The 26,257-nt window shown below is 30.1% G+C and overlaps 1 protein-coding gene across 1 annotated transcript; it reads right to left on the bottom strand.

The window, feature by feature from the left end:
• Positions 1-7,196: 7,196 nt before the first annotated feature.
• On the bottom strand, positions 7,197-25,951 carry LOC129967023 (uncharacterized). Its single transcript, XM_056081655.1, has 2 exons — positions 25,748-25,951; positions 7,197-9,132 (listed from the first exon to the last, which is right to left on the bottom strand). Exon 2 carries the CDS (start codon positions 8,847-8,849, stop codon positions 7,344-7,346), a length of 1,506 nt encoding a protein of 501 aa, XP_055937630.1. The 5' UTR covers positions 8,850-9,132; positions 25,748-25,951; the 3' UTR covers positions 7,197-7,343.
• Between the last annotated feature and the right edge of the window lie 306 nt (positions 25,952-26,257).

The following is a 26,257-nucleotide window of genomic DNA, read 5'->3' as shown; positions in this document are numbered from 1 at the left end:
TTGGACCAATATGCGTATTCTTCTTTAATAAAACATAAAAGGTTAAATATAAACTTACCAAGTAGAACTCAAATTCTTCACCATCTAAACCATTAACGTAACAAATGTGGCGTATTTCGACTGTCCCTTTCAATATAACCAATTCGGTATTTTAATAAATGGTAATGCCCATGGTTGAAGAAAGAGGTAAGTTAGAACCCCCGGATCTATTTCACCCTGAATTCCTTTTCCAAATCCTTTCCTTTTGTTGGCTTTCTTTTTTTGATACATTCGGTAAACAAACCATGACGACCATGCTTCCGAATTATCTAAACAACTTGTGAGAAAACAAAACAAAAAGCTTTTTTTCGCACTTCTCGAGACAATAAAGCAAGCATTTTCTTCAGGATTTTTTAAAAAATTAAATACTTTTAGTGTGCTTAAAAGAGGGTTTCAAATTCAAACACTTTTCATAACTGTATGCACCCTGTTCAATGAAACAATCTGAAACGCTTGTATGTTGTTTCTGTTTACATTTGACTGTTGCCATTCGACAATAAGTAATAAGAGCGATACATACTTATATAAATATTTAATTATGATTTATAAGTCAAATTCTATTTGTATTTAATAGCCTAACAAGATGCAATCTGAATCATTCGAAAGATGGAGATCTGTTTGGTGCGTCGGTCCAATGAATACAAATTTGATATTAAAGAAAAATAAGCTTCTTGTATGGGATAAATGTTGTACTTTCAACATGTTGTAATAAACTACTGTTCACTCACGGATTCAAAAACCCTCTGCGGTTTTGTAAATGTGGCCAAATGCCTTTAATTAAATTAAAATGGGAGTGAGGTTTAGCTACATTAACGTCCCGTTTTAAAGCAACATTAGGGCTATTTTGGGACGAACCTCGCAATTTTGAACCACGGTCAGATGTCGAGGATGGCACCTGATCTGGCACACTTTCTTCAAACGTCCACACCACACCAATTGGGTTGCTTCCAATGGAGTTAGCGTGCAGTAGAACCACTTATACGATGGTTCTTCGGTGAAATCGAGTATCGAACCTGAAACCCTTCGATTCCGAAGAAGAGGCCATACTACCAGGTCATAAAATGAGGGTGAAATAAAAGATAAAAAAAAAAAAAAAAAAGGTGTTTACATTTAGCAATAAGGTGAATTCAGATTATACGCGAACTTGGAGAGCGCAAAAACTGGGGATAATTTGTAATAGTGTGGGAAAAAGATAATTTAGAACAATTTTTATTTACTATAAGGGGCCTAAACATTAAATTACGTTGCGTAAAGGGATGATTTCTGTTTTTAAAATTTGGTAATTCGCTTTTTTTACAAAATAATAATAATTTTTTAATGTTCAAAAACATTTTTTTATTTGTTATTGAAATTTTTGATTACATTATGAAATTAATAACGATAGATAATCTCGATAATGTTTAATGATATTATATCAAATATTGTTTGTGTTAGTTTTTTTGCCACTTGAACTAGCCATATATCAATACACAATTTTGAGTATACTGAAACGAATAGTAACTGCATATCTATTCTATGCATGTTCTTCTCTTCAAAACTCATTCAACATAAGAGTTGAATTCAAACACAGCCACCCCGGATGTATGAGTTCATATCTTAAAAACTGTGAATGAAATCGTCTTCTTCCGAAATTTTTAGTTTTATTGAAATAGTACAAAAAATAAAATTACGCCACTGTAAACTTCTTAACAAGAAAAATACAAAAAATATGATATTAAACTATGCGTTTCAAAATTCAACATATAGATTCTTTTTTCTCATTTGGCATTGCAAATTTTGCTTTCGTATTACATTTTTTTTTCATGCTTAAAATTTCTTTTAAAGAATCTATAAAACATTTTACACAATATGTCGACAATGCTCAGAAACAGATCTAAGATATTTCAAATGAGATGCTTAAGATTTTAGGAAAATGCATGTCAGTTATTCGAGAATAATTTAATCATTAATATGAGATTAATACAGAAAAATCGGTGGGAATGGTTTCTTCGAAATTTTCTCTAAGGAGGTCATCTCCTTCCCCTCGGATCTTGATTATGAACTTGAGAAAGGCCATGATAGCCATTAGAACTCAATTTTTTATTTTCACACGCTAGAGATATGTACTTTGTTATAGAGTGAAGAAAACTAGTACCAATGCATTCACTGCAAGCCAATGGCGAACAATAATTGAAGAAGATCGCTGTTTGTAGAAATATGGAGAGCGATCTTTGGCGATTAATCGCTGACATTGTGTTAATGCACAAGTATCAGAAAGTATGTATTTTGTATATCGAATGATACCAAAATGAGACACAGAGCTACAATTGTAATCAAAAGGTCACATATCAAATTTCATTTATTTAAGTCTTTGCGCTTTTTAGTCATCTTGTTTACGTGCGCATGAGAAAGTACAGACCTACTGACAGATTTGGTTCAAAATTTGATACGGATGTAAATGCCAAATCTATAATATATATATTTCGCGGTTATTGTGTTCACTTGTATTAGAAGTTTCTCTAAATGGATTTCGTTCAAATTTAATTGAAATCAACAAATTTGGTATAAAAACCATATACCAAATTTCATCAATATAGCTGCAATCATTTTTGAGTTATTTTGCTCGGACAGACAAATCTCCTTCAATCCATATATATATATATTTGTATACACGGAGATTAGATTCGTCAAAAACTCGAATTCAATTTTTTCCCGCGAGTACAATATTTTCTGTAGCTTTTAAATCGGGAGTCAGTAAAAATTTTCGATAGCTTTATCACATTTTTCTCCTTAAAAACTGCAAATGATACCAATAAAGCGTTTTCATTTTAATTCTTCTCTCAGACACCATTTAATCCTTTCTAGGGCCGTGGGAAGTATGCTTTCCACCAAATTTATCAATCTTTGTATGAAATTATGTAGTTTGGCATAAGTTCTGACAAATTTTTTTTAGTAAAACAGAAACTAAGATACTTCAGTTCTTTATCTCACACAAAATGATGCGTCTTGATTTGTACTTAATTATTAATTAACCAAATTAATTAATCAAATTAAATTTATCTAATAAGCTAAATGAATCCCTTTTTTTATTCTAATTTCAAGTCTAAAAATATTTTAACATAATATGACTAGAAAAATAATGGCCCTTTAAAGGGTTAAGATGGTGAATCATTTTGACATTATTTTTTGTTTTTAGAAACGACCTACAAGTGTGGCGATTAGTTATTTTTTGGGGGGGCGGGGGGGGGATTCATCTTAATACAAGTATGCATATTTATTTTTTGAAGTACTAAGCAAGTTCTTGTATAATGTGAATAATTATGCATTATTTTTCAGATTGCGAAGGGTAAAAGGGGAAAGAAGTTAAATTAAAATATTTGACCTTTTCATTTGTAGATTCGTTAAAAAAATTCTTAGTATAAACCTGAAGTGTGAATTTCCTCTTAAGAAATCTTATTTTTGATATATTTTATAATATCAGCTTGAGTTCCCCCTCTCCCTTTATTTGATAATCACCAAATGATGTACGGCAACTGAATTCTCTACATTACAAAGCGATAAAATGTATTGCGCTCATTGATAAGAAAATATTTTCTTTACTTCGCTAAAATTGCAAAATCGATCTGATGGACATAATTGATGTGCTATTTGTTATAACGCTTTTTCTTATTAGAATGAATTGATTTGTATGATTATTATTTTCTTTTTTCAATTAATTTTGAATTTTTAATTTCAAAGAATTGATTTCTATTATATTTAAGTATTGCTAAGTTTTAAACATTGATTTCAAATATAGTTAAGACTGTTTTTACAGTACAACCAATTCTTTGATCGTCTGCATAGTTAAAGAGTTATACATATAGTATTTTGCATGGTACGAAAATGAACAAGAAAAAGATTCTAGAAAATTTAGATTGAATGACAACTGCAACTGTCTTTATGGCAGAAGCGGTGGCGACCAGAAATACGTTGCTCAAAGCAATATAAAAGGGCCAAAGATAATTTCCGATTCCAGATCGGATTTAATGGACCTTGATTCCGGTGTAACAAATAAATAAATATAAAAGAAAAAGCTGCTGAACATGGGATTAAAATGACCTGGATCAGAGCTCATCAGGGGTATACTGGAAATCAAAAAACAGATACACTAGCCATGGAAGCTTTAAACATAAAAATCAAAGAAATATTTTTCCCACGAGTCCAAAATCCAACTCGGAAACGAGACTAAAAAAATTAATAATAAAATTAATAATTAAGGATTGGCAAGAGAAATGGAATATTTCCATCAAGGGCAGAACAACCTATCAATATTTTAAAAACGTCTCTGTTAACCGAATTGAGGTTGATTTTTTTCTTAATCAAGTATACACTGGACATGGGTGTATTTTCTGTACATCAAAGTCGTTTTTCTGACATAAGTTCGACTTGTCAGTGTGGCACCGAAGAAGCATCTATAGAGCAGGTGATCAAAGCCTGTGCACGATGGCGAGAATACAGACTGAGATTGCCAAGAAATTGCATGTCTCTTGATGTCGAAGAGAACTCATAAAAAAAATTTCAGCCATTAAATCTTCTAATAGAGACATTTTGTCAACACTCTTGACTAGTTCTCTCTGAAGTAAAAATTTAACTTACATTTAATGTATTTTATCCATTTTTAATGTTTCACAATTTAATATGTAATGTAAAATGTATTGTTTCTGTATTAATAAGCGTTTTCTCTAGAGGGTTCTTTGTTGTTTGCAAATGTCCAATGTCATTTGTTACTTCATGCTAGGTGCGGTTGCTCATCGGCGGCCTCATCAAGTTTCCCGCATGGCCTCTGGCTAGGTCGGGGTATTGCTGGCATAGTTAGTATAATCAGTATTTCAATAACATTTTTGAAATTTATTACTAGATTGCTTTCAAAAATTTGTCCTTATCTGTTCATTATTTATAAATATGCACACTAATGTTTTGAACAATTTTTAGCCAGATGATCAGGAATTATTTTGCATTATATCTAATCAATTCAGAAGAGCACAACGTGTTGGTGGAAATAAATCGCACTTTTAATTCCTTTAATATGATTATTAAAGAGCTTCGCAGAACCTGAACATTATGTACCATAAAGACTGATAACTTATTATCCATTTATAATTTTACTTCTAAAAAGTTACACACAAAGAAATGGAATTCATAATACTCAGAAATACAGTTAACATGATTAATTATGATTTTACTATACTTCACGAATAAATAAACTCATTTCTGTACATCTTCTAAGAACAGCAAACTTAATTAAATAAATCAATGATATATTCTTATAATCATTTTTATAAATTGTAATGCAGTTTTTTCAACAAAATTGGAAATTTACTAAATTTGAATTTTTTCTTTTTTATGGATGCTCATTTTTCTTTTTTACTTAAAAGCCTTTGATCCTTTCGTCCCAGAGGTGACTAAAAGATAAAATATCACGATGGATTTAATATAAGTACTATCATAAAATATTTTAAAAATCAGACATATCAAGTTGTTTATTACATTTAATATAGTATATATATGAATTGACGGTGTTAATAATACTAAACAGTGTTAAAAAAACCGATAAATAATGTTTTATTTTAAAAGAACTACATTTTAGAGTAACTATTTTTTTTATGGTACATTATGTGAATATTAAATACTTTTAAAAAACTTCGTTTTAAAAAAAATAATCATATCATCATGAACTCCTATCTAAACATTAAACAATGCTTCATTATCAAAAATTGTATAAGTGATGTAGAATAATCAATTTTTTAACGATTAGAGTACTTTATTTACTAGAAAGAAAAAGAGCAATTAAAGCAATTGATTTAAATTAAAATCCGAAATTTAAGTCCATGGTATTAAAAAAAAAAAAATGTAACGAATTGTCTAAGAGGCTGTACACAAGCTTGTATTGCTAAAAGTTACAATATTTAGATATAATTTTTTTTAAAAAAAATTCTTATAGGAACACCATAGCTTTGCACTTCCCCTAATATAATTTTCAATGCATAAAGAAACTGGTTTTAGAAACTGTCCATCACATGGAAATGAATAGTGTCAGTTTGAATGAAAATTTTTAGATTATGATTGTTTTCTTATTTTTGTGGTTCGATGCGTATGAAAGTATATCTATGTTTTTTTTTTTTTTTTTTCTTTTTTCCCCAGCTTTAGGAAGGGGAAAAAAAAAAAAGGCAATTTCTTTAACTAAAAACTGAAATTTTAAGCTACAAAAACATAACATAAAGGAGTTGGTTTCGGTATTTTCTTAAAAATATACTTTGATCTCATACATATTCGAACCAGTAACATTGTTCTTTTATACTCAAAATTCATTCTCAAAAATGTAAATGCTTATCATCCAAATAATTTATTTAGCAAAGTTTAACCATGAAAATTTCTAATAAGAAATTTTAACTCCATAATTAAGGCGAAAACCATTTTTTTTAACTATTTACTTCCATTCTTAAGATTTATTTATACAGATATAGATATTAGAAAGAAAAAAGAAAGAGAAAAAGTTAAAAAAAAAAAAAAAAAAAAGCACACATTAATTTAAACAAACTGAAACACGGTTATTTCGAACATTTTTAAATAATAAATTTTTTTCTGGATTCTTGAACTTCCTATTACTCTAATTATATAAATGGTATCTATTATTTGGAATTTTTTAGTTGATTAAATATCCTATTAAAATGAAAAACTTTTTGCAATTCTATCCTTATGCTCTAACAATGTAAAGTAAATATATTTTGAAGGAATGTAATTCACTAAAAGATTTTATTCATGAGTAATAGATTCAATAAAATTTCTCATTATTATTATTTTTTAAAAATGGAAGGAATGTTGTCTTTTAAACATGAGAAATATTGATTCTGAACTTTATTTTGTATCATTATTAAATTTTAAAAGTTGACTTCTGTTACTTTATTAAAATTATTTTTGGATCACTTGAAATCGTTTAAAAAATTAATAAATATTTTTAATTGCAATTTTTGTTAATTTATTCATTATTTAGATAATAATAAAGTATTATTTATTGAAATTGTTAAAAACAAATCTTTACCACCAATTTTACTTTCAAAGATTTTTCATTTCCCTTAGCTGCTCTTCAACTATATTTTCCTGGATTCATCCAATAAAACACACACACACACACACAGAGATGATGAGGTAAACATAGATTTTATTGTAGTCCCATGAGCTTCAAATCGGTTGTTTCATTCCATACCAAACAGTAAAAATTCCATTTCCATTTGTTTTCAATCATTCAATGTATGAAATAACAAGCAATTTCTTTCATTGCCAGGAAGTTATTTTCTTCTTCTACGGTGCCTTTTAGCCTTTGTCAACGTCTTACCATTAGAGCTTCCTTTGCCCGAAGTGCTCTCATTGGTTTTATCAATGTCTCGAAAAAGCTGGTTCCATGTGCATTTCCTCTGTTTCAAACGGCGTCTGTCAGTTCTTGTGACGAATTTCATATAAGTTTTTTTTAGAATGTCCTTGTCTTCTTTGGATGGTGCGACCCCTCCAAGACACATTTTTACCAAATGGCTCTTGTCAGTCATAAGAAGAGAATCAAGAAGCCGAAAAAAATTATAACAAGAGCCAAGTTTCATTTTGTCTTTAACATCTATATTTCGAAGAATAATGCGGATGGTTTCGATATCTTCGGCCTCGAGAAATTTAGGAAAAAAAGAACAATGGAGACATTCATGATTTATAAAATGAACTTTAAATTCACTTGGACTGTCCAGGAAAAACTTCTGATAAAAGTCTGGCAAATAATAACCTGTTCTTGCAGTGTTTTCATTCATCCTCTCTAGCAGGTAGCAGTATTCGCTTTCAGGAAGAAAAGTCCAGATGAGATCTGCAATCCTCAAAGCAACGTCTTGCCACGGCCAATCTAGAAAGCATACGAACATGTCGCAAGGTTTGTTCTTTAAAGCTTGCATTTGCTGTTCAGGATTCATCAGAGATAACAAATAACACAAAATTTCAGAAATTTTTTCCGTTGGAATATCGCAAGGCCATTTGGGTGATCTTCCCGATCTGTTTAATATAATAGTTTCAGCTAGTTTATATAAAAAAGTGTATCGTTCGTCGGCGGTTTGCTGAGTAAAAAAATACTCAGCTGCTCCTTTATTGCCATAGATTGCCGATAAGGCAAAAGCATGCTGATTAAAAGAAATATCCGGAGGTAAATCTGCAGCAGCGATCCGCTTCAAGTCAGCTTCTTTTCCATTAAGCATAAACGCCCAATAAAAATCCATTTCCATTTTAATCTGCGAAAAAGGAAATTTGGATACATAATAAGTTTTATAATGCTCAGCGAGTTCATCAAAAAGTCGTGGAATGTGATCAACTAAACAATGCAAACATGCTAACTTGTAGCGTATAAAATCGTCTATTATATAGAGATGTATGAGTTTTTCAGCCGTCTTTCTGTGATCTACTGTTCCTACAGATGTCCAGGATAATTGTTCTAGAACAGGCATACGTAAACTTCCATTTGACCAATTTAAAATATTTTTGTGGATTATTTCCCAACTCAGTAAATTCCAACTAATTGGCTTAACTGTGTCCATCATCCGCTTCTTTAAGGATTCAGGCAACACGAATTTCGAGATCTTCTCTTTTATCTTATCATTAACTGCCATTCGATATTCCCTTAAACGTTGGTTTTCTGGAAGAGATTGGAATTGTAATTGTCCAAGCGAAGACAAAATGTCAGTTTCATTCCACAAATTGACAACTACTCTTCTAAGGGCCATTTCCTCCAGCGTCAACTTCAACCTCAAATCAAGCGGCTTCGCCATTTTTTTTTTTCAATAGCAAGTTTATCGACTCTCGTGAGGCCAATAAAATGTTATTTGAGGGACCTGAATTCAAAACAAATTATTCCTTTTGAGCTAATATTAATGTTTTAGATAAGAACTTAAATTAAAAGCCTGATTGTATAACTCTTAATAATATAGTCGTTCGTAGGATAACAATCTATTTCGCACATTTCGGTTTAATGCAAAGTTGATTACACCGCCACTTCTTTGAAAATCAGCACAACCCTTTTTCTTCGGCTTTGATTTGAAGTGAGGACTTTACCTGAAAGGAAAAGAAAAAAAAAAGTTTAATTAGGGACCAGCTGCCAACGAAACATTGTATTACATTTAAAATACAGGGTAGTAATAATTAAAGTTCCATTTAAATGGCCCTAAAAGGAAAATTACCGGACCAAATGTAATCAAACTTGATAATTTAAAGGATGTAATGGGTATTTCTTTTATGCTTAAAAAAAAAAAAAAAAACGTTCAAAAACTGACCACCAGGGTGAAATGGCGCTATATGCAATATTGTTCAAGAAAATTTAAAATGTGCTTAATCGTTTCACTTAATGTTACAAAGCATGTTCAGAGTGTGATACCTCAAAAGTACTGTTTATGGTGATAATATAAACAATTTGACGAAATGAAAGATGCGATACACCGACATGTGCATAATATTTCTTCTGATAAGCTAAGAGCTTCTGGCGAGAACGCAGTGGTGCGATTTAACTTACTATCAGAAAATGGATGTGCTGCTTGTTCAATGTGGCCATCCACATTGTCAAATTTTAAATCAGATGTTCAGAATTCCGGTTGTTCGGATATAAGTTAACAAGATAATTATAAAACGAAACGGGCTAAATAAATAAAATTCGGTACACGGATTTAACATCTATAGACACTTGTCAAATTTTTTAAAGCCAAATCGAACTACGGGTAGGGATGACGAATATTTTCAGAGCGGTTATTACGTAACCAATATCAAAAAGTCACAAATACAAGTGATCAATACTTTTCAAAGAGGGGTGTGATTCAAATCCTTGATACGATCTTACTGATGATATTTCGATTACAGGTTTTGGATCACGATAGAAAGTAACAATCGATACGATATCACAGAAATTTGCCGGAGCGGTGACTTCACTGCAAAGTTACAATCGATACGATCTGTCCAATGGAAGCTCTCGAAAGAAATCTGTGATTGGATTGAAAAGTGAACGGACCGGTTATTGGAATTATCGTATCGTATCATTGAATTGCATATCACCGAAATTTATCGGAGCGGTGATTTCACCGGAAAGTGCGAGGCTTCACTGAAAAGTGCGAAGTCACCGCTCCACTTTACGGGAGTGACCGATATTCGTATTTGATGATGCACTATTCCATACAGATCATTTTTAAATGCTCGTGACATGATTGACTTTCATTACATGTACTCTGTTTACTGCTGGCGCCGTCTATTGGTAGAATATAGGACTAAAGTAAACATTTTAAAGAAATGACATATATTTTTAACTCATCTTTTCCAGAAAATGGTTCATTCTAATAAATAAATTAAATAAATAGTTTTGAGAAAAAGAAAAAAAAATTTAAAAAGTAAGCTGAAACAGATAAATTAATTCAATCGCACGTTACTTAAATTAGTAAATTAAGTATTAATTTCAATTAATAAATTTTATATTTAATATTAAGTAATAATTTTTAATTATATGATTGAAATAACAGATATTTGGAACGCACATTTAAAAATAACAATATTATTTGTTATTCAAAAAATCGTGGATTATGCATCTCTAACTACGGGGTATCTGTCGGTCTATGGTTTCAGGAACATTTAAATACGATAATTCAAAAACACAAAGACAAATATATTAAATTTGGTGTGAGATTTTGTGGCTACAAGTGAAGTTTTGTGTCAAATCTTTGTTTCAATCGGTTGAAAAATTGTGCCTAAAACGCAAATTTCATTTTTGGATACTATTAACGCTTGCTAGGGATTAATCCACAAATAACTCGCCAAGAGTGGTTTAATGCATTTAGTAAAAATGCTGAATTTACGTAAAAAAATATTTCATAATTATTATACAATGCCAAGTAAGACGTCCTGTAGCAAAATAAGTTTATTAGAGAGAGTGCGAGAAAGTTTTGGGGAAACCACGCCCACTGGTTAAAACAAGTACTTGATTGCAGATTATTCGTAGACATTGTTTTTGCTAACTCTTTGAGAATAAAACTTCTAAAAGGTAATTAACCATAATTAACAAAAACGAATATTTGCCTTTAACGAACCAACGAACGAAAAGGCATTCATTTCTTTTTTAATCCCTGGTTTCAATGACAATTTTAATTCCCTTTTCTTATCAAATTCAATGAAATAAAAACACTGAAATCATTATAATTCAACAAGATGCAGATATTCTTTTAAAAACAAATATATGTATAGATATATAATTGAGGTAATGCCCCGCATTGGCAAAGGTAAGCAATAATAACGATAATAATGCTGCATTTTTGTTTTCTGCAATAATTGTGAAGAACTGGATATTCAGAAATTGAAATTTGAAAGCTCACTGATTTTACTGAAATCTATTCAGTGATAATTATACAATTTCAAGGGAAAGAAATTGCTCCTAAACTCCGAGAGTTCTGAAATGGTTACTCGTGCTGGAGGTCATATCGAAGTCTGCAAAGCTATAGCAGGTTGACAAGGTGATAGGAAAAGAGGGAATTATCATCCCTCTGACTAATATATCAAAGAGATGTAACCATGCATGGATGGCATCAACCGCTTCTACAAAAACGGTTGATGGAATGCAAGAGTACAGAATTCAAAGGAAGTTAGCAGAACTGAAGAGATTATTGATGCTAATCAATAGTGTTAAAGACTATACTGGTTTAATTTTTCTTCAGATTAGGGTTGCAAAAGGATGTGATTTTGGATCCCTTCTAGCAGAATCTATCTCTTTTATAAATGATACTTAATGTAGGTTATGAGGGCTATGGAATTAGATTCTACACAATGCTCCCAAATTAGGAAATTGCAATAATGTATTAAAAGTATAACGATGTTTTATTGATGAGAGATATAATTAAAAAACTAACTTTATGTCGTGAAATCACACTTTTGTCGAAATGCTAATTTAACGTGCATTGTTAGATAATTCCATTATCTATATGTAAATTTATTATGAGTACTTATGAAATTAAAAATTCTAAATATCGATTGGATCCAATCTTGATGTGCAGGTATCTAAATATTTGTCTGTGACCAAACCTTTTAATGTGTAATAAAAACTAAGGCAAATTCCTATATGTGTCTGTGTTCATTGGTGTATAAATATAATCCCAGGAGAGTAATCTGTGAGCTCCAGAGTAAAGAATGCCAAGGGAAGCAACGGGAAAAAAAAAAAAAAGACAGTTAAAATTCCATTATACGTTGAAATAACATCCTGCCTGAAGTTAAATTCTTGGCTTAGCAGTGTAAAAATAGCAGCATGATTGTGAAATCCAAATAAATAAACAGGTCTTCAAGTTTGGACCATAAAAATTATTAAGATTAAAGAAGATTTTATAGCAATTTGTTAACAGTTTCTTTTTTCTTTTTTATTGAATAAAAGCTCCATTTCTAAATATGGATAATTATCCATGCTGATGCGAAATTCCAACTTCTGCTTTGGCGTCTAGCAACTCAGATTTATATACATGGGAATACACCTAAGCATGAATAAAAACTTTTTATGGGATCGCAAAATTCATGTTTCTATTTTTAATATGTCGGATTGTAGCAAAGATTAATGAGCAGAGGACTGCCTATTCAATAAATTTCCATTTATCATTTCATTATAAAGCGCTCGTAAACATTAGGGATAGAAAAGATTTCACTGCAAGGAAAGTAAATCTTTAACGTTACTATAAATTTACATCTAAAATATAATATAAATATTAATATTTTTATTTTATTTCTTAAGCATTCTGCCAATATGAATGAGATTCTCCAACGTAACTTTTGTTACCTAATCGGTCACAATTATATCTGAGATACTATTAAAATGATATTGCCTTGTCCCATATTGCCTATTCCCATTCCCTACACTGTTTTGAGTATGGAAGAAAATCAGGTTATATTATTTGTCGATTCCACGGATGACGACATGCGTGCTCTCGTTTAGCAAGTGGAAAACAGTTTTTATACGTCTCGCAACAAAATCATATATATTAAATGAATTTGGCTTAGGTCTTTGAAGTATTAAGTATCCCACTCTTATAATATATTTGTTTGAAGTCTGTATTTCTCACTAAATTCTTGTTAAATAATATTCTGAATGTTTTTTTGGGGGGCGTAACTGAAAAAAAATATTACGCTTGCCGCAGACATACAAAGCACTTAATTGAAATTTTTTTAACAAATATAATTAATTTATAATTAAAAATCTAGTTAGCAAGATATATGTAAATAAAATACTTGTATCGCAGAAAGCTATTTGCAACCTTTCAATGCTGTGCTCTCACTTCAAAGAAAGAAAGAGAAAGAAAAAAAAAAAAAAAAGAAAAAAAGCACATTAAGTAAGCATTTTCGTGGCCTTAAGCTGTATCTAATTTTACTCATTTGCAAACATCATTTTTCAGGCATCATTAATATCAACTGAAATAAGTAGTCTTAAATCTTAATATTCCGATGTATAATTCCTTGTTGAACTGTGTTTACTGTTTTCTTAATGCATATTTTTTCCTCCCCTCCATTTACAGGCAGCAATAGTGATGTCTTGATTTAGTTATATTAACGCCCCATTTGAAAAGCAACACTAGGGCTATTTTGAAACAGGTCTCGCACTTTTGAACCATGGACAAGGACGACACTCGAGCAGGAACCCCCTCTCAACACCAGTGCGAGAACGTTTACCCAAAGATGTCAGATTTTACGTGCACTAGGCCCACTTATATGATGGATCTTGACTGGAATCGAGTCCCAAACGTAGAGAACTTTGATCCCAAGATCAAATGATGATGATAGTAGTCCCGTCATTTGTCTTGCTTTATTGCAGTACTTTTAATTTAATCTTACTAGGCATTTTTCTATTTTCTTAGAAGTGAAAATAAAATTTCGTAAATATGCATTTCAGAGTATAAAGAATGCAAAAAACCAACAGAAAAATCTATTTTAAAAATAATAATTGTATTTCTTTCACATTAAACATCCGTTCTTCCATTAAAAGATTATTCAAACATATTTCTTAAACAATTTAAATAATAAAAAATTGAAAAATGTTAGTGGTGGAAGTTGTTACATAGTGTAATAATGTTAAAAGTAAGCCTACCTTTTTTTATTTTTTAGTATTTAAACTATCAGCATGCATTTCCACTAATTAGTCAACTAATTTGTTATTATATAATTATTTTAATTAAGCACTTCAATTATCACTTAAGTAATTAATTAGTCTATAAAATATTAATACACATAGCTAAAATTAATAAATATAAAATGAAATAAAAATTGAGGGATCATCAAAATGAGAACTTTTATGATGGCACTTTGTTTTTCTTTCTAAAATGCTTATATTATTAGTAATCTATACTTATATAAAAAGCTCAATGTGTGTGTTGGCGCTCTACAGGCCAGATCGTTCGACCTATAGCTACCAAATTTGGCACATAAATACCTTGGAGGTCGGGAATGTGCACCTGGGGCCCCTTTTTTGAATTTTTAATTATTAATTAATAACTAACTTTACCGCCAAAAAAAATCCTTTCATTTCTCCACCGCCAAATGAGTAAGGCTTCAGTCCCCCCCCCCCACGATAACAAGGAAGGCTTAACATATTTTCGGCCGATTATTTCAAACAAATATGTTTATTTTCTTAGTGTTTGATGCATTTAAAATTAAACATTGTTAATGAATCGATCTTTCAGATTCATTAACAATGTTTAATTTTAAATGCATCAAACACTAAGAAAATAAACATAATTGTTTATGAATCGATCTTTCAGATTCATTCCGAAGTCTTACGAATTAAAATAAAACAGAATAAAGGAAATTAAAAATTTCTAATCTGCGTAGCGTTACCCCAACTGGCGTAGAAAATTCATGCTTGCGCATTGTGCTCCGATTGTTGACAACTCTATTTCCAACTGATATAGACTTGGTTTTAACAGGGGTGTTTGTGGGACCCCAAAAAATCCCCTGAAACTTTTACGGACTTACTACCGGCATTTTGGAGTTTCGAGAAGGGGGGGGGGGAGAAATGAAAAATTAAAATTATGAAGTATTGAATGACCTAATTATAAAAGTTCAATGAATTACTTTTTTTGCTAAATTAATAACCATAAATTTTCAAACATATAAACTACTACATTTTATGCAAATATTTTAAATTACCTGAATTAATTCTTTTAAAAAAATTATCTAATTTCTGCTGCTTTTTTTTTATTTTCTGATGTTTGTGGGCTTGTCTTTCTTTTGTGGCGAACTTCATAATTGCAGGAAGGTTGACTTTTATTTTCCTCATTTACAGTTGAAGAAATTTCCTCGAGAACTGCACATGCAGAGGTAGAAGCAGTTTGCTTTTCTGCTAATGTAGAAGGTTTTTCAGAGACTTTTATAGGTGACTCATCTGAAATACATGTTTTTAAGTCCTCTTGATATGTTTTCCAACTTCTGTTCATATTCAGTAAGAGATCTTTGTGAATTGGATCAGTCATTGGATTTTTTGAGCCATATTTTTCACATGAGGTTTCTTTAGAAGCCATTAAATCATATTTAATAGTCTGCACTGCATCTAGGGAATCAATCTTAAGAGAGGTTCTATAGTCAGTGACAAGTGTATCCATTAAGTTGAATGCACTTTCCACTAATGGGCCATGGAAGCAGCTACGGCAGGCTTTGACCAATTTAGCCAATGTAGGATACTTATAATCATTTGTGAAATCATCTTTTAAATTAAAAACTTTAGACCAATATTTATCAATTGTACACTTGACTTGATTTCCACTTTCATCAGATGTGTAGAGCATTTCTTTGGTGATACCAATATCACTCTGGTATAACCTTATTTCAGCTTCTACTTTTGACTTTTCATTATCACTAAAAATATGGGACATAAAAGATGATAATTTTTCAAAAGCTAATATTGTACTGTTTTTACCTCTTAGCTCTGGATCTAATGCTGTAAAACTAATTAGATATGAATTTTTAAGGGGTAATTTCTGTTTCATATGCTGAAATTTCTAAATGAAATTCTCTTGCGTACATAAATAAAAAAATATTTCAATAAGCGAAACGAAAAATTTACACGTGCATCAATAAATGAAACGAAAATTTTACACAGCGGAGAAAAAAAAGTTGCGAAGCGATCAATGACAAATAGCTAATACGGCGAAAAATCCCCCTTCTCTACTTATTGGCGCCACGCCAGGACCTTTGAACCCAGAGTCACGTTATCGCACATCTGGTCGAACGAAGTCTCCCCCTTTTTTTTTTCTGCCGCGCCTACTTGCCGAAAAGAATCCAGAAGAGAATGTCCGAGAACCGGGGGAATGAGTCATAACTCGCAATAAGGAAAGAACAAAAAAGAAGTTTTTTCCCCCTTTTCACGCATTATCACTGCCTTTGGAGAAAGAAAGGAAAAGTTTTCACCACACACACTGACCTTGCGTTTTCTGCTTTAAAAGCAAACAAAATTACCCAGATCAAAATAAATAATTCATTATTATTCCTACTTCCTTTTGAACGACGATCCCCGGAAATTCCGGGGATCGAAGTTCAAAATCCCCGGAATTCCGGGGTTTCCCCGGAACACAAACACCCCTGTTTTAAAGGCTTAACATGTTTCCGACCGATCATTTCAAACGATTCTGTTTATTTTCTTAAGAGTTTCATGCATTGAAAACTCAACATTGTTAATTAATTGATCTGTTCATGATGAATTTGAAAATTTTTTGTAGAAAGCTTCTTGAGATATTACATAAATTAAGAAAGACATTCTTTAGTGCCCATAAGGTTTAAAAACTCAGCGACTCTGTTTTCAGTACTCGTATTTAGAAAAAAAAAAAAAAAAAAAAGCTTCGTTTCAGTAAAAAAATGTTCTTATATTAATTGCAATTTAACCATTTCCACTTTAATTTAAAGAATATATTTTACGAGAGCTAACAGAAAATTAGACATACATATTATGGTTGAATGTCTTTATAATATTATATGACTATTAAAATTTGAAGCTTTAAAATATTTTGATGAAGAAGATGTTAAAATAGGAGTTACATAAAATATTTAATTAGTAAAATTTTAACGAGCATTAAGATTGGCGAACCGGCTGATCGCCAAAGGTGGCTGGTTGATACATAAAGACAACAACAACAAAAAAATACTGTAATTTCTAAACATAAGGATGAATACTATGAAATATGTTACAAAACTTTACAGTTTGTTTTAAATATATAATTTCAATTAGAAATAGCTATAATAAATGGAAAAAAATGCTAATATTTTTGTCACTCATGTAAATTTTAGTAGAACGATAGCATGAAATCAAGAAACAGCGAAAATGATATGTTCTCGTATACTCTAAGAAAGGTGTTATCCCATAGAATCGGCAACTCCGACAGATAGAAAGCCTTCTAACAGCAACCACAGAAACTGCTGACGAAAATCAACTTAGGCCATTAATATTCAGTTTGGTTACTATTCTTTCAGTCTTTATCGATGCAGGCATTACGAATTTGGCGATTGATTTCTAGTAGTTTCTTACGCTGGTTGGCGATATTTTTCATTAGATCATAAGAATCTTTTGTATATGGCCGTGATCCTAGTCGTACTGTATAGCATATTTCTTCAAACTTAACTAATTTAAAGAAATGGTTTTTAAATGTCCAGTTCCCTATTGCAAAAGAAATTATAATAAAGACCCTAAAGTTTCTATATTCTAGCTAACTGCAATTTCCAAGAGAAAATAAGCATCTCACATAAGATTTCAAAATAAGTCCCCCCCCTTCTATTTTTAAATTGATGTTATGCGCCGCATAATGTTCTGTTCCTTAAAGTTAATATCTTAACGAATAGTTTTGTTTGAGATTATTATTATTTTAAAATCGCCTGTTGTAGTCAATTGCCTCAATTTTTAAAATAATTCATTTGTGAACTAAGATATTGAAATGTATAAAGACTTAGGATACCTGAATGTTATTTTTTTTTTTTTATGTATATGAACCATTTCTAAATTTTATTTTGGGAGAAATTTTGAACTTCCAAATTCCATAGCAAGAATATATAAATGCTTTAAATTTTAGTATATGAAATACTGAAAGAAGTTTCAGAAATTAAAAACGGAATAAATTTAAACAATGTTTCTAGAATCTAAATTTTGCAAGATTTTCCATTTACAAAATACATCTTTCCCCTGTGTTGTTAATGTTGTCAGTAAATTATTTAAAGGTATTATTACATTTTGCATTCATAGAGTTGTTCATTTTTCATTACAGGTCAGCGAGTTACATTTTAAACCTGCTGATATTAAAAAATGCACAAAATATTATGATCCAAAATCTGGAAAGATATTAACTGCTCTTTTAATTCAACCAAGATTAAAGGATGACCTGTTCCACCAATTTTCAATGGGACATAAATATTTATAAAAATAATAATAAAACAGGCCAAGAAGACCCAGGGGGGGGGGAATCAGAAAAAAGTGTTCTGATATTGAATAAGCTCTTCAACTAAGTGTGCAAACTTTCAAAGTATATGAAGAAAAGATTTCATTTCAAAATTTGGAACAATTATCAATAAAAATTTAAAATTTTGTAATTCCAGATGTTTTTATAATTGTTAAGAATGAAAATTCATTAATGTTTTTAAAAATTATGACTTCACCAGTGCCTGAATTGTCATTTTCAATTTTGATTGATAAAAATTTATTGGCGAGTGTAGTTAATCGTAAAATACCGGTCATTGTGCATAATAATTTTAAATTCTCCATACATATAAGTAATGTAAATGAACTGTTATAGCCATTTATTATTTATAACGGACCTGAATCTTATAAGTTAAATAATTTAAAATCACTTAATAATAAGTGCTTTTTATGAACTAATGCAAATTGTTTTCGAAAATAGCCAAGATATAGATTTCTTATGTGAACAAATCAATTTAATAAAGTACATATAGATATAAAGCAGATCTTTTGGTTTTGAGTAGTCTTTGGCATTCAATCTCTCCACAAGCTTATAAATTTCTTAAAAATAGATATATATTAATTTTACCTCATCCAAATGCCCTTAGCAGGTTTACTTCATCTTATAATTTAGATCCTAGAGTACAAATAATACAAGACAACATCTTCATATATGCTGAAGGCAAATGTAATTTTCTGAATAACTGTAACAAATTTGTAAATTTAATGATGGATGAAATTCATTAAAAACTTTTTTTAGATTTTAAAGGTGGGAACATAATTGAGGCAACTTAAAATTCAGGAAAAGCTGCAAATTCAGCATTTGTATTCATGGTACAAAGTTTAAAATCTACATACAAAGATGTCTATATTTTGCCTGTAAAAACAATAACTGCAGAATAACTATATGAAATAATTTTATTGATGATTAAAAAATTAGAAACTACTGGTTATAATGTAATTTGTATATCAAGTGATAATGCCATTAACAGAAAAGCAATAAGTATGTTTTCTCAACCTCAAATTAAATATTTGTTATTTACATTCAGGAAATCCTAACAGACCTCTATTTTATAGATCCAGTACACTAGCTTAAATCTATAAGATGTAATTAGTAAAACCAAAAAAATTGTAAACAAGCAATGTATTATCCTTCTTTTAATGATTTCTTATAAATAAAACTTAAATTTTATAAAATATTTATAAAATTATAAATAAAACTGCTTCATTCCATTAATTAAAAAAAACCTTTATAATTTAGAAAAGGATGAAATGGTTAAATATGCTCACACTCTAGCTGCTAAATCCTTATGTCACAGTTTAAAAGCAAAAATTTCTTAGTCTCAACACTATTGCAAATGCAGTTGATACTGCAGATTTCATAAGAATTATTAACTGGTTTGATATAATGAATATAAAATCATATTTAAAGGTTAATGTAAATTTAACGTTTGCCAGCAACCTTTAACATCAAAAGATGATGATGCATTTTATTTTCTACATGTTTTTTTTTAAAATTGGTTAGAAAAATGGGAAAATGCAAGTATACAACCTGGAAGGCTTTCACGGAACCCCCCCCCCCTTGGCACTAAAACAAACAACTAATGCAGTCAATGAAATAAAAATGCATTGATGAATTACAGTTTCAATATATTCCAACTGAAAAATTGCAAACTGATGCATTAGAGAGGCGTTTTGGCAAACATCAACAGCTTGCTGGATCTCGGTATAATGTATCAATAACTCAAGTTTAGGAAGTTCAGAAAAAATTAGACTTCAATCTATGATGCCTTTATCTTTACAATCAGAAAATAAGGTGAAATTACTGTAACACTTTGTGATAATTATAATTTCGATACAAACTGATATTCCACCCTTTCTTAATGAAATAAATGTCTCTGATGATGATATTGAAAAGTTAAATACAATGCTCCCTGCTTTAGTCTTTGTTTCAGGTTACTGTGTATACATTCTGTATTAATAAAAAAAATATAAAAAATTAACTATCATATTTGCAAAACTGAGCTGTTACTTTCCCCCCCCCCTTTTCACTTGTAGATGTTGATTAATTACTTAATAAAGATTATGTTTAAAAAAATATAATTTGTGAATTTATTTTTCCTTTGTCTAAAGTGTTGATTATATGTATATTAAATTACTGATGCCTTAAAATTAGATAAAATTTTTGTTTGAAATTTTTTTCTTACTTCAACATGTAATTTTTTGTAATCAAAAGAAATTCAGAAAATAATTATAATTTATAACCAATTACAACTTTTAAATGCCTCAAAAATACTTTTATGTTGCAAAAAATATAATAATAATTTGAAATTTACAAGATGCACCTAATTTCTTTCTCAAGAAAATGATTGCAAAGCTTACACGAAGATTGAGTTTATCAATTGTAGCCTATGTATTTTTTTTTAAAGTTGAAAACATTAATTGTCACGATGAATGTCATTCATCAAAGCTAGTACGGCAGACTGCATCCATCACAATCCAATGCGCTTTATGTTGGCCTAAGTTGTGTGACATCATTCCTTCTCCTGTGAGGCTTTCTAATCCATAGGAGGTGCTAATAGAATGCTCTGCTCAATAGTGGCAAACAATTACGAAATATTAACCTATTATATATTAAGTGGTAATTTAGCCTTTTTATGAATTTATCGTGTCATTCATAGCGAATTTTTGGGGCGATTATTCTTTGGCATGCGGTTAATAGCATCTGAAAAGCGAATTTATGTCTTAGATGCGTTTCTCCCAACCAAGGGAAACAAAAATTAGACACAAAACTACATTTGTAGTCACAAAATTGATATATTTAAGTCATTTCATTTTTGAGTTATCTTGTTTAAATGTTTCTAAAAATACACATCAACAGATGAAATCCTTGTTGGATTTGGTTCAAACTTTGATAAGTGTCTACACTGTAAATATAAATTCCGTGTACTGAATTTTATCTGGTCTGCTTTCTTCCTTTTGTAGTTAACGTGTTAAATTACATCCTCACAAATGGACAGACTTCCTTTGGGTAGATGTTGCTCAAAATTTGATAGAAAATCTACAATGTTGGTATAAAGATCATATATTAAATTTCATCTGTCTAGATCAGAGTTTCCAAGTTATCTCTGTTACAGAAGACAGGCTGACATTTTTCAAAAAATTGTTTTTTTGAACTTATGAAGGCCTAAAATATGGGGATTTGTTAAAACCTCTAGTGCGAATTTTTTAACGATTAAAATACTTTACTATGAATACAAGAAAGTAAAAAAGAAACATTTGTTTGAACTTTTTCCTGCAATAAATGGGGCAGAAGTTCTAGTTTCTAATATTTTGAAAGATTTAAAGAAGCATCTACTAATAATAATCTTATTACACATAATTTTTTTATATTTTTAATGATTCCAGAATGTAAAACAAATATAGTGCTGTGGTGGTAACATTATAAGCCAGTTAACAACTTCCGGAGGAGAGTGTACACTTTTGTCTAGTGGCTTTGTTACTCGGCTATGAACCCTAACGTTGCAAGTTCGAACCTCAACCTGCACATTGGTGACCCTGGTTCTGAACAACCGCATCCTTCGTTCTGCTGTCGTGGCTCCATCTACCGGCAGCAACCATTCACACACGCTCGCCGTAGCCCGCCATAACACTTGGCGCGATTATAACGTTCGTCGCTCGCCATAACTGGCGCAATAAACTCTACCGACTCACTGGTGGGGGGACTATTGTGGTGGTAACATTATAAGCCAGTTAACAACTTCCGGAGGAGAGTGTACACTTTTGTCTAGTGGCTTTGTTACTCGGCTATGAACCCTAACGTTGCAAGTTCGAACCTCAACTTTCACAGTGCCTTTTCCCTTTGAAATAAATAATACTAATTATAACATTTTTTAATAATTTCTAAGAGGGAAATATTTATTAAAAATCTAAACATCCAATTTTGAAAAAATAAAAAGAAACAATTTTTTCAAATATACTTATAATAAAAGATCTATCAGCAAAATGTATAATATAAGAAATAAAAGTTGGGGGAAAAAAACTATTCAATCTATATAAATAAAAATGTAAATAATCGTTACCAAAAATTCTCAGTTCAAAATTAGTGTAGACTCAAAATTAAGTAATTAAAAAAAATGAAGAAATAATGTTAGTTTAAAATTTTAAATCTCTGAAAGTTATTCACCGATTGCTTCTAAATTTTGACAAATGTTGCATGCGAATACATGGGTGTTTTTATATACCAATTATATAGATGCCATACCTGCGACAGGTGAACAGACCTTTTTTAAAAAAAAACAGCACTATCTATCGGACTTAAAAGCAACACATGCCATACCAAATATTTTACAATTCCATTTAATGTTTCCGATTACATTATTAAATCGAATTTTCAAAGACTGGCTTCTTTGGTGTGCTTTATTTAAGCGGATTTAACTATTTGGTTTTCTTACTGCGTCAAAATTGAGCTGTGACAATTCACTTGCATTTGAATTAATGAAACTAAAGTATTTATATAAGTTTAAAAAGTAAAAAAAAAAAAAAAATAAATAAATAAATAAATAAAAAAAATAGCATTAATTATGGAAAAATAAAATCTATATAGATAAAAATTTAATGATTTAAGCCGTTACAACTCATGTGCAATATTCTGAAATGTTTACACATTACACGTAAGTGGAAAATCATTTGAATATTGCAAACGAGTCAAAGGACAACATGGAACATCCAAAGAAATTGCTTTAGGTAGACTGTACATCATAGATTGCAATCACTATGAATAAGCCTTCTTTCACATGCTGTTAGTAAATGTGTCTAGTCAAACATTTTTCCAACATTTGAGAATTGACAATAACATTATGTCACTTTCCCGTAGTGAATGTCAAGTTCTGAATTTAGTGAAGAATGACTAATTCGGAGATGTATGTATCAAAAACATGTGCAACACATCACATAAATGTAACTTCATTTTGATTTTAAATTCTTTATAAACTTATATGACTCCTTTTTATTTCAAATATAGAGTTAAAAATTATTGAGAATTATTTATCAGTAAGATGTCTTACAAGGCAATCAAATAAAAAATGTTCAAAGATAATTTAAGATGCATCAAGTGAAGTGTATGACCCCACTATTATAATTCCAACAGATTATTTTGTTCTTTTACAAGTGGAAATAAAACTTCCGTATACGGCCTCCGCCAAATTGGCGAGAAATTTGGCTATAAACGTTAATTTCTGGCTGCCGTCATCGGCATATGTACTCTTCTTTATGGTAACCTTAAACCTAAGAACATACTCAGTATTTTTATGTGTTTTTATAAGGAGCAGCTCGCATATACAGCTATTAACTTTTAATACTTTTAAAATGAAAAAAATATGAATGTATTCATGAGAACATATTCAGCATAAAATTAAGAAATCATTTTAAAAAATCGGAGCAAAACATAATTTTGCCATCATTATTTCATATTAATTTTGAGTATTTCATTATACTTAAAAGCAAGTGAGCATTTCATCATGCTTCATTAACTTATAATTAAAAAAATCGTTTCATTTGCATCTTTATCATAAATATTTCAATACCCCCCCCCCGACTTACTCTCGTGTATTTTGTCAGTCCTAGGATTAAGCCTAACATGGCTTCAAAAATTAAGTCAATAATCACAACATTTATCATAATTATTTTTTTTTAAAAAAAAAGGGAGGGGGGGTTCGGGGGGGGGCAGCGCCACCCCCTGACTTTTAGTCTAGTGTATTTTGTCAGTCTTAGAAATAAGCCTAACGTGGCTTCAAAACTTCCGGGTAAGAATCACGACATCCTAAACAAACACGCATTATTGACTTCTTGGCGAAAAAAAATGGCGCCAATAGGCCGTATATGGGAGCTGCTCCAAAAAAATCTTGAATATAGTAATTTAAATGAAATATTTAATTTCCTCATTAATCACTTATATAAATGAAATAAAAATTATGACTTATTTAGCACAAAATTATTCTGAATCAATTTTATTTAAAACATAATGACATAAAACAATGAAACATTTACCTATAAACAGAAAATAATTAGTCTATAAAATCAACATTGTCAAAATCTGTAACAATACCAGATTCATCCACATCAATAAAAATATTTTTAAATATTTTATATAAGTTGCGAGAAATTCAAAGAACTGCAACAAAATACAGAAAACCACATAGATTACATTAAACAGAAACAGCAAGTTTTAATTAATTAGAATATATTTTTATCAACTTAGTTTAATTTTGTTTATAATTTACCTTTCATTTAAGAAGTTATTCTTTTTTAATATATTATCCATCACTGTCACAGATATTTAAAAACAGGACAGAAATAACAATATTTTGAATTTGCTATTCTTATATACATGCCTTTCTTTATTTATTAGATATGAAATTGTAGTTCTTTATCAGTAGAGGTTTTGGCATAAACATTGAAATGACATCCTCAGAGGGATTTCTGTGATCTGAATGCATAAGAAGTTACCCTATTTATGTTGCACATTTTAAAAAATTTATATTACATATTGTAAATTAATATACAATTATTCCAAGCGATATAGTAAAATTTCACTAAATTAATGCTTGGATATATAAATTATAAGCTAAAGTTATACACAAAATGATTTTTCAAATCAGATTAAAATTATACCTGCAACGAACAAACAAAAAAATTTGCTACCAACATATATACATTTAATTACCATTGGAATATATCTCCATTTACATTTTTGTTCAAAGTCATTCTGACGTAAAATGGAGATTAATGTATACATTATTCATTATAAATGATGATTTATGATGCTAATTAATAATAAACCAATAACTCATTTTAAAGAATAAATATTACATTAAAAACTAAAATATCGATGTGAATTTCAGCAAGTATACTATATTTTATACAATCTAATATTTACATCAGTAGTTAATGAAACAATTTTCTAAATATGAAAATATCTGAATGAAAGGATTCTATTAAAAAAAAAAAGAATCAAAATGCCATTTTGTTTTCCATATGAATCGTAAATTTTCCTCGATTATTGACGTTTTCCATAAGTTTCCATTATTCTGAATTACTTATGAGTTTGTTCCGAATAAAATAATATCTCAATATCAATAACATTTCTTAATATAATAAACAGCAAAAAAAAATCAGTATTAATTTTGAGCTTCTGCAAGCTGTTCAACAAAGGATTTGAGCATGCAACATACATACCAGATAAAGAGCAAGCGACTGACTTTTTACTTCACCAAGTAGTTAATTAAAAGTGTTACTTATTTAATAATTAATTAATCATACTGAATGATAAAGATTTGATTAAAAAAATGATACTTTTCAAAATGTATCAAGATGTCTACCAGCCATACACAACAGTTGATGATTATTGATTACCCGCTTGATGCCGGGATGTTGCATTGGTATGATACGGAGCGCCATCTATGATTCAAAAGCTGATTGTTGCTTTATTACAACCAATAGAAAGGAAGGAATGAAGGTGTGTTCTCCGACGTATGCTCCAGAATCGTAGTTCTTAGCTTTTGCCGGGTTAACAATAATCGAAATTCACAAATACCACAATAAAACCAATAGAAAAATCTTTCTGTGCAAACCATAATTGTTTATTTGTAGCTTCCCCCATGTTTTCTTCTTCATCTTATTTTTAATTTCTGTACATATTAATTTTTGTAAGATGGCAACATCGAAGATTATTATTTTGATAAAAAA

The sequence above is a fragment of the Argiope bruennichi genome, chromosome 4, assembly GCF_947563725.1.
Source record: "Argiope bruennichi chromosome 4, qqArgBrue1.1, whole genome shotgun sequence".
NCBI lineage: Eukaryota > Metazoa > Arthropoda > Arachnida > Araneae > Araneidae > Argiope > Argiope bruennichi.
This window is presented reverse-complemented; position numbering and strand designations above follow the sequence as displayed.

What these genes read in the sequence shown, in the direction of transcription:
- LOC129967023 (XM_056081655.1), bottom strand. Translation starts at nt 8,849, where the DNA reads ATGGCGAAGCCGCTTGATTTGAGGTTGAAGTTGACGCTGGAGGAAATG.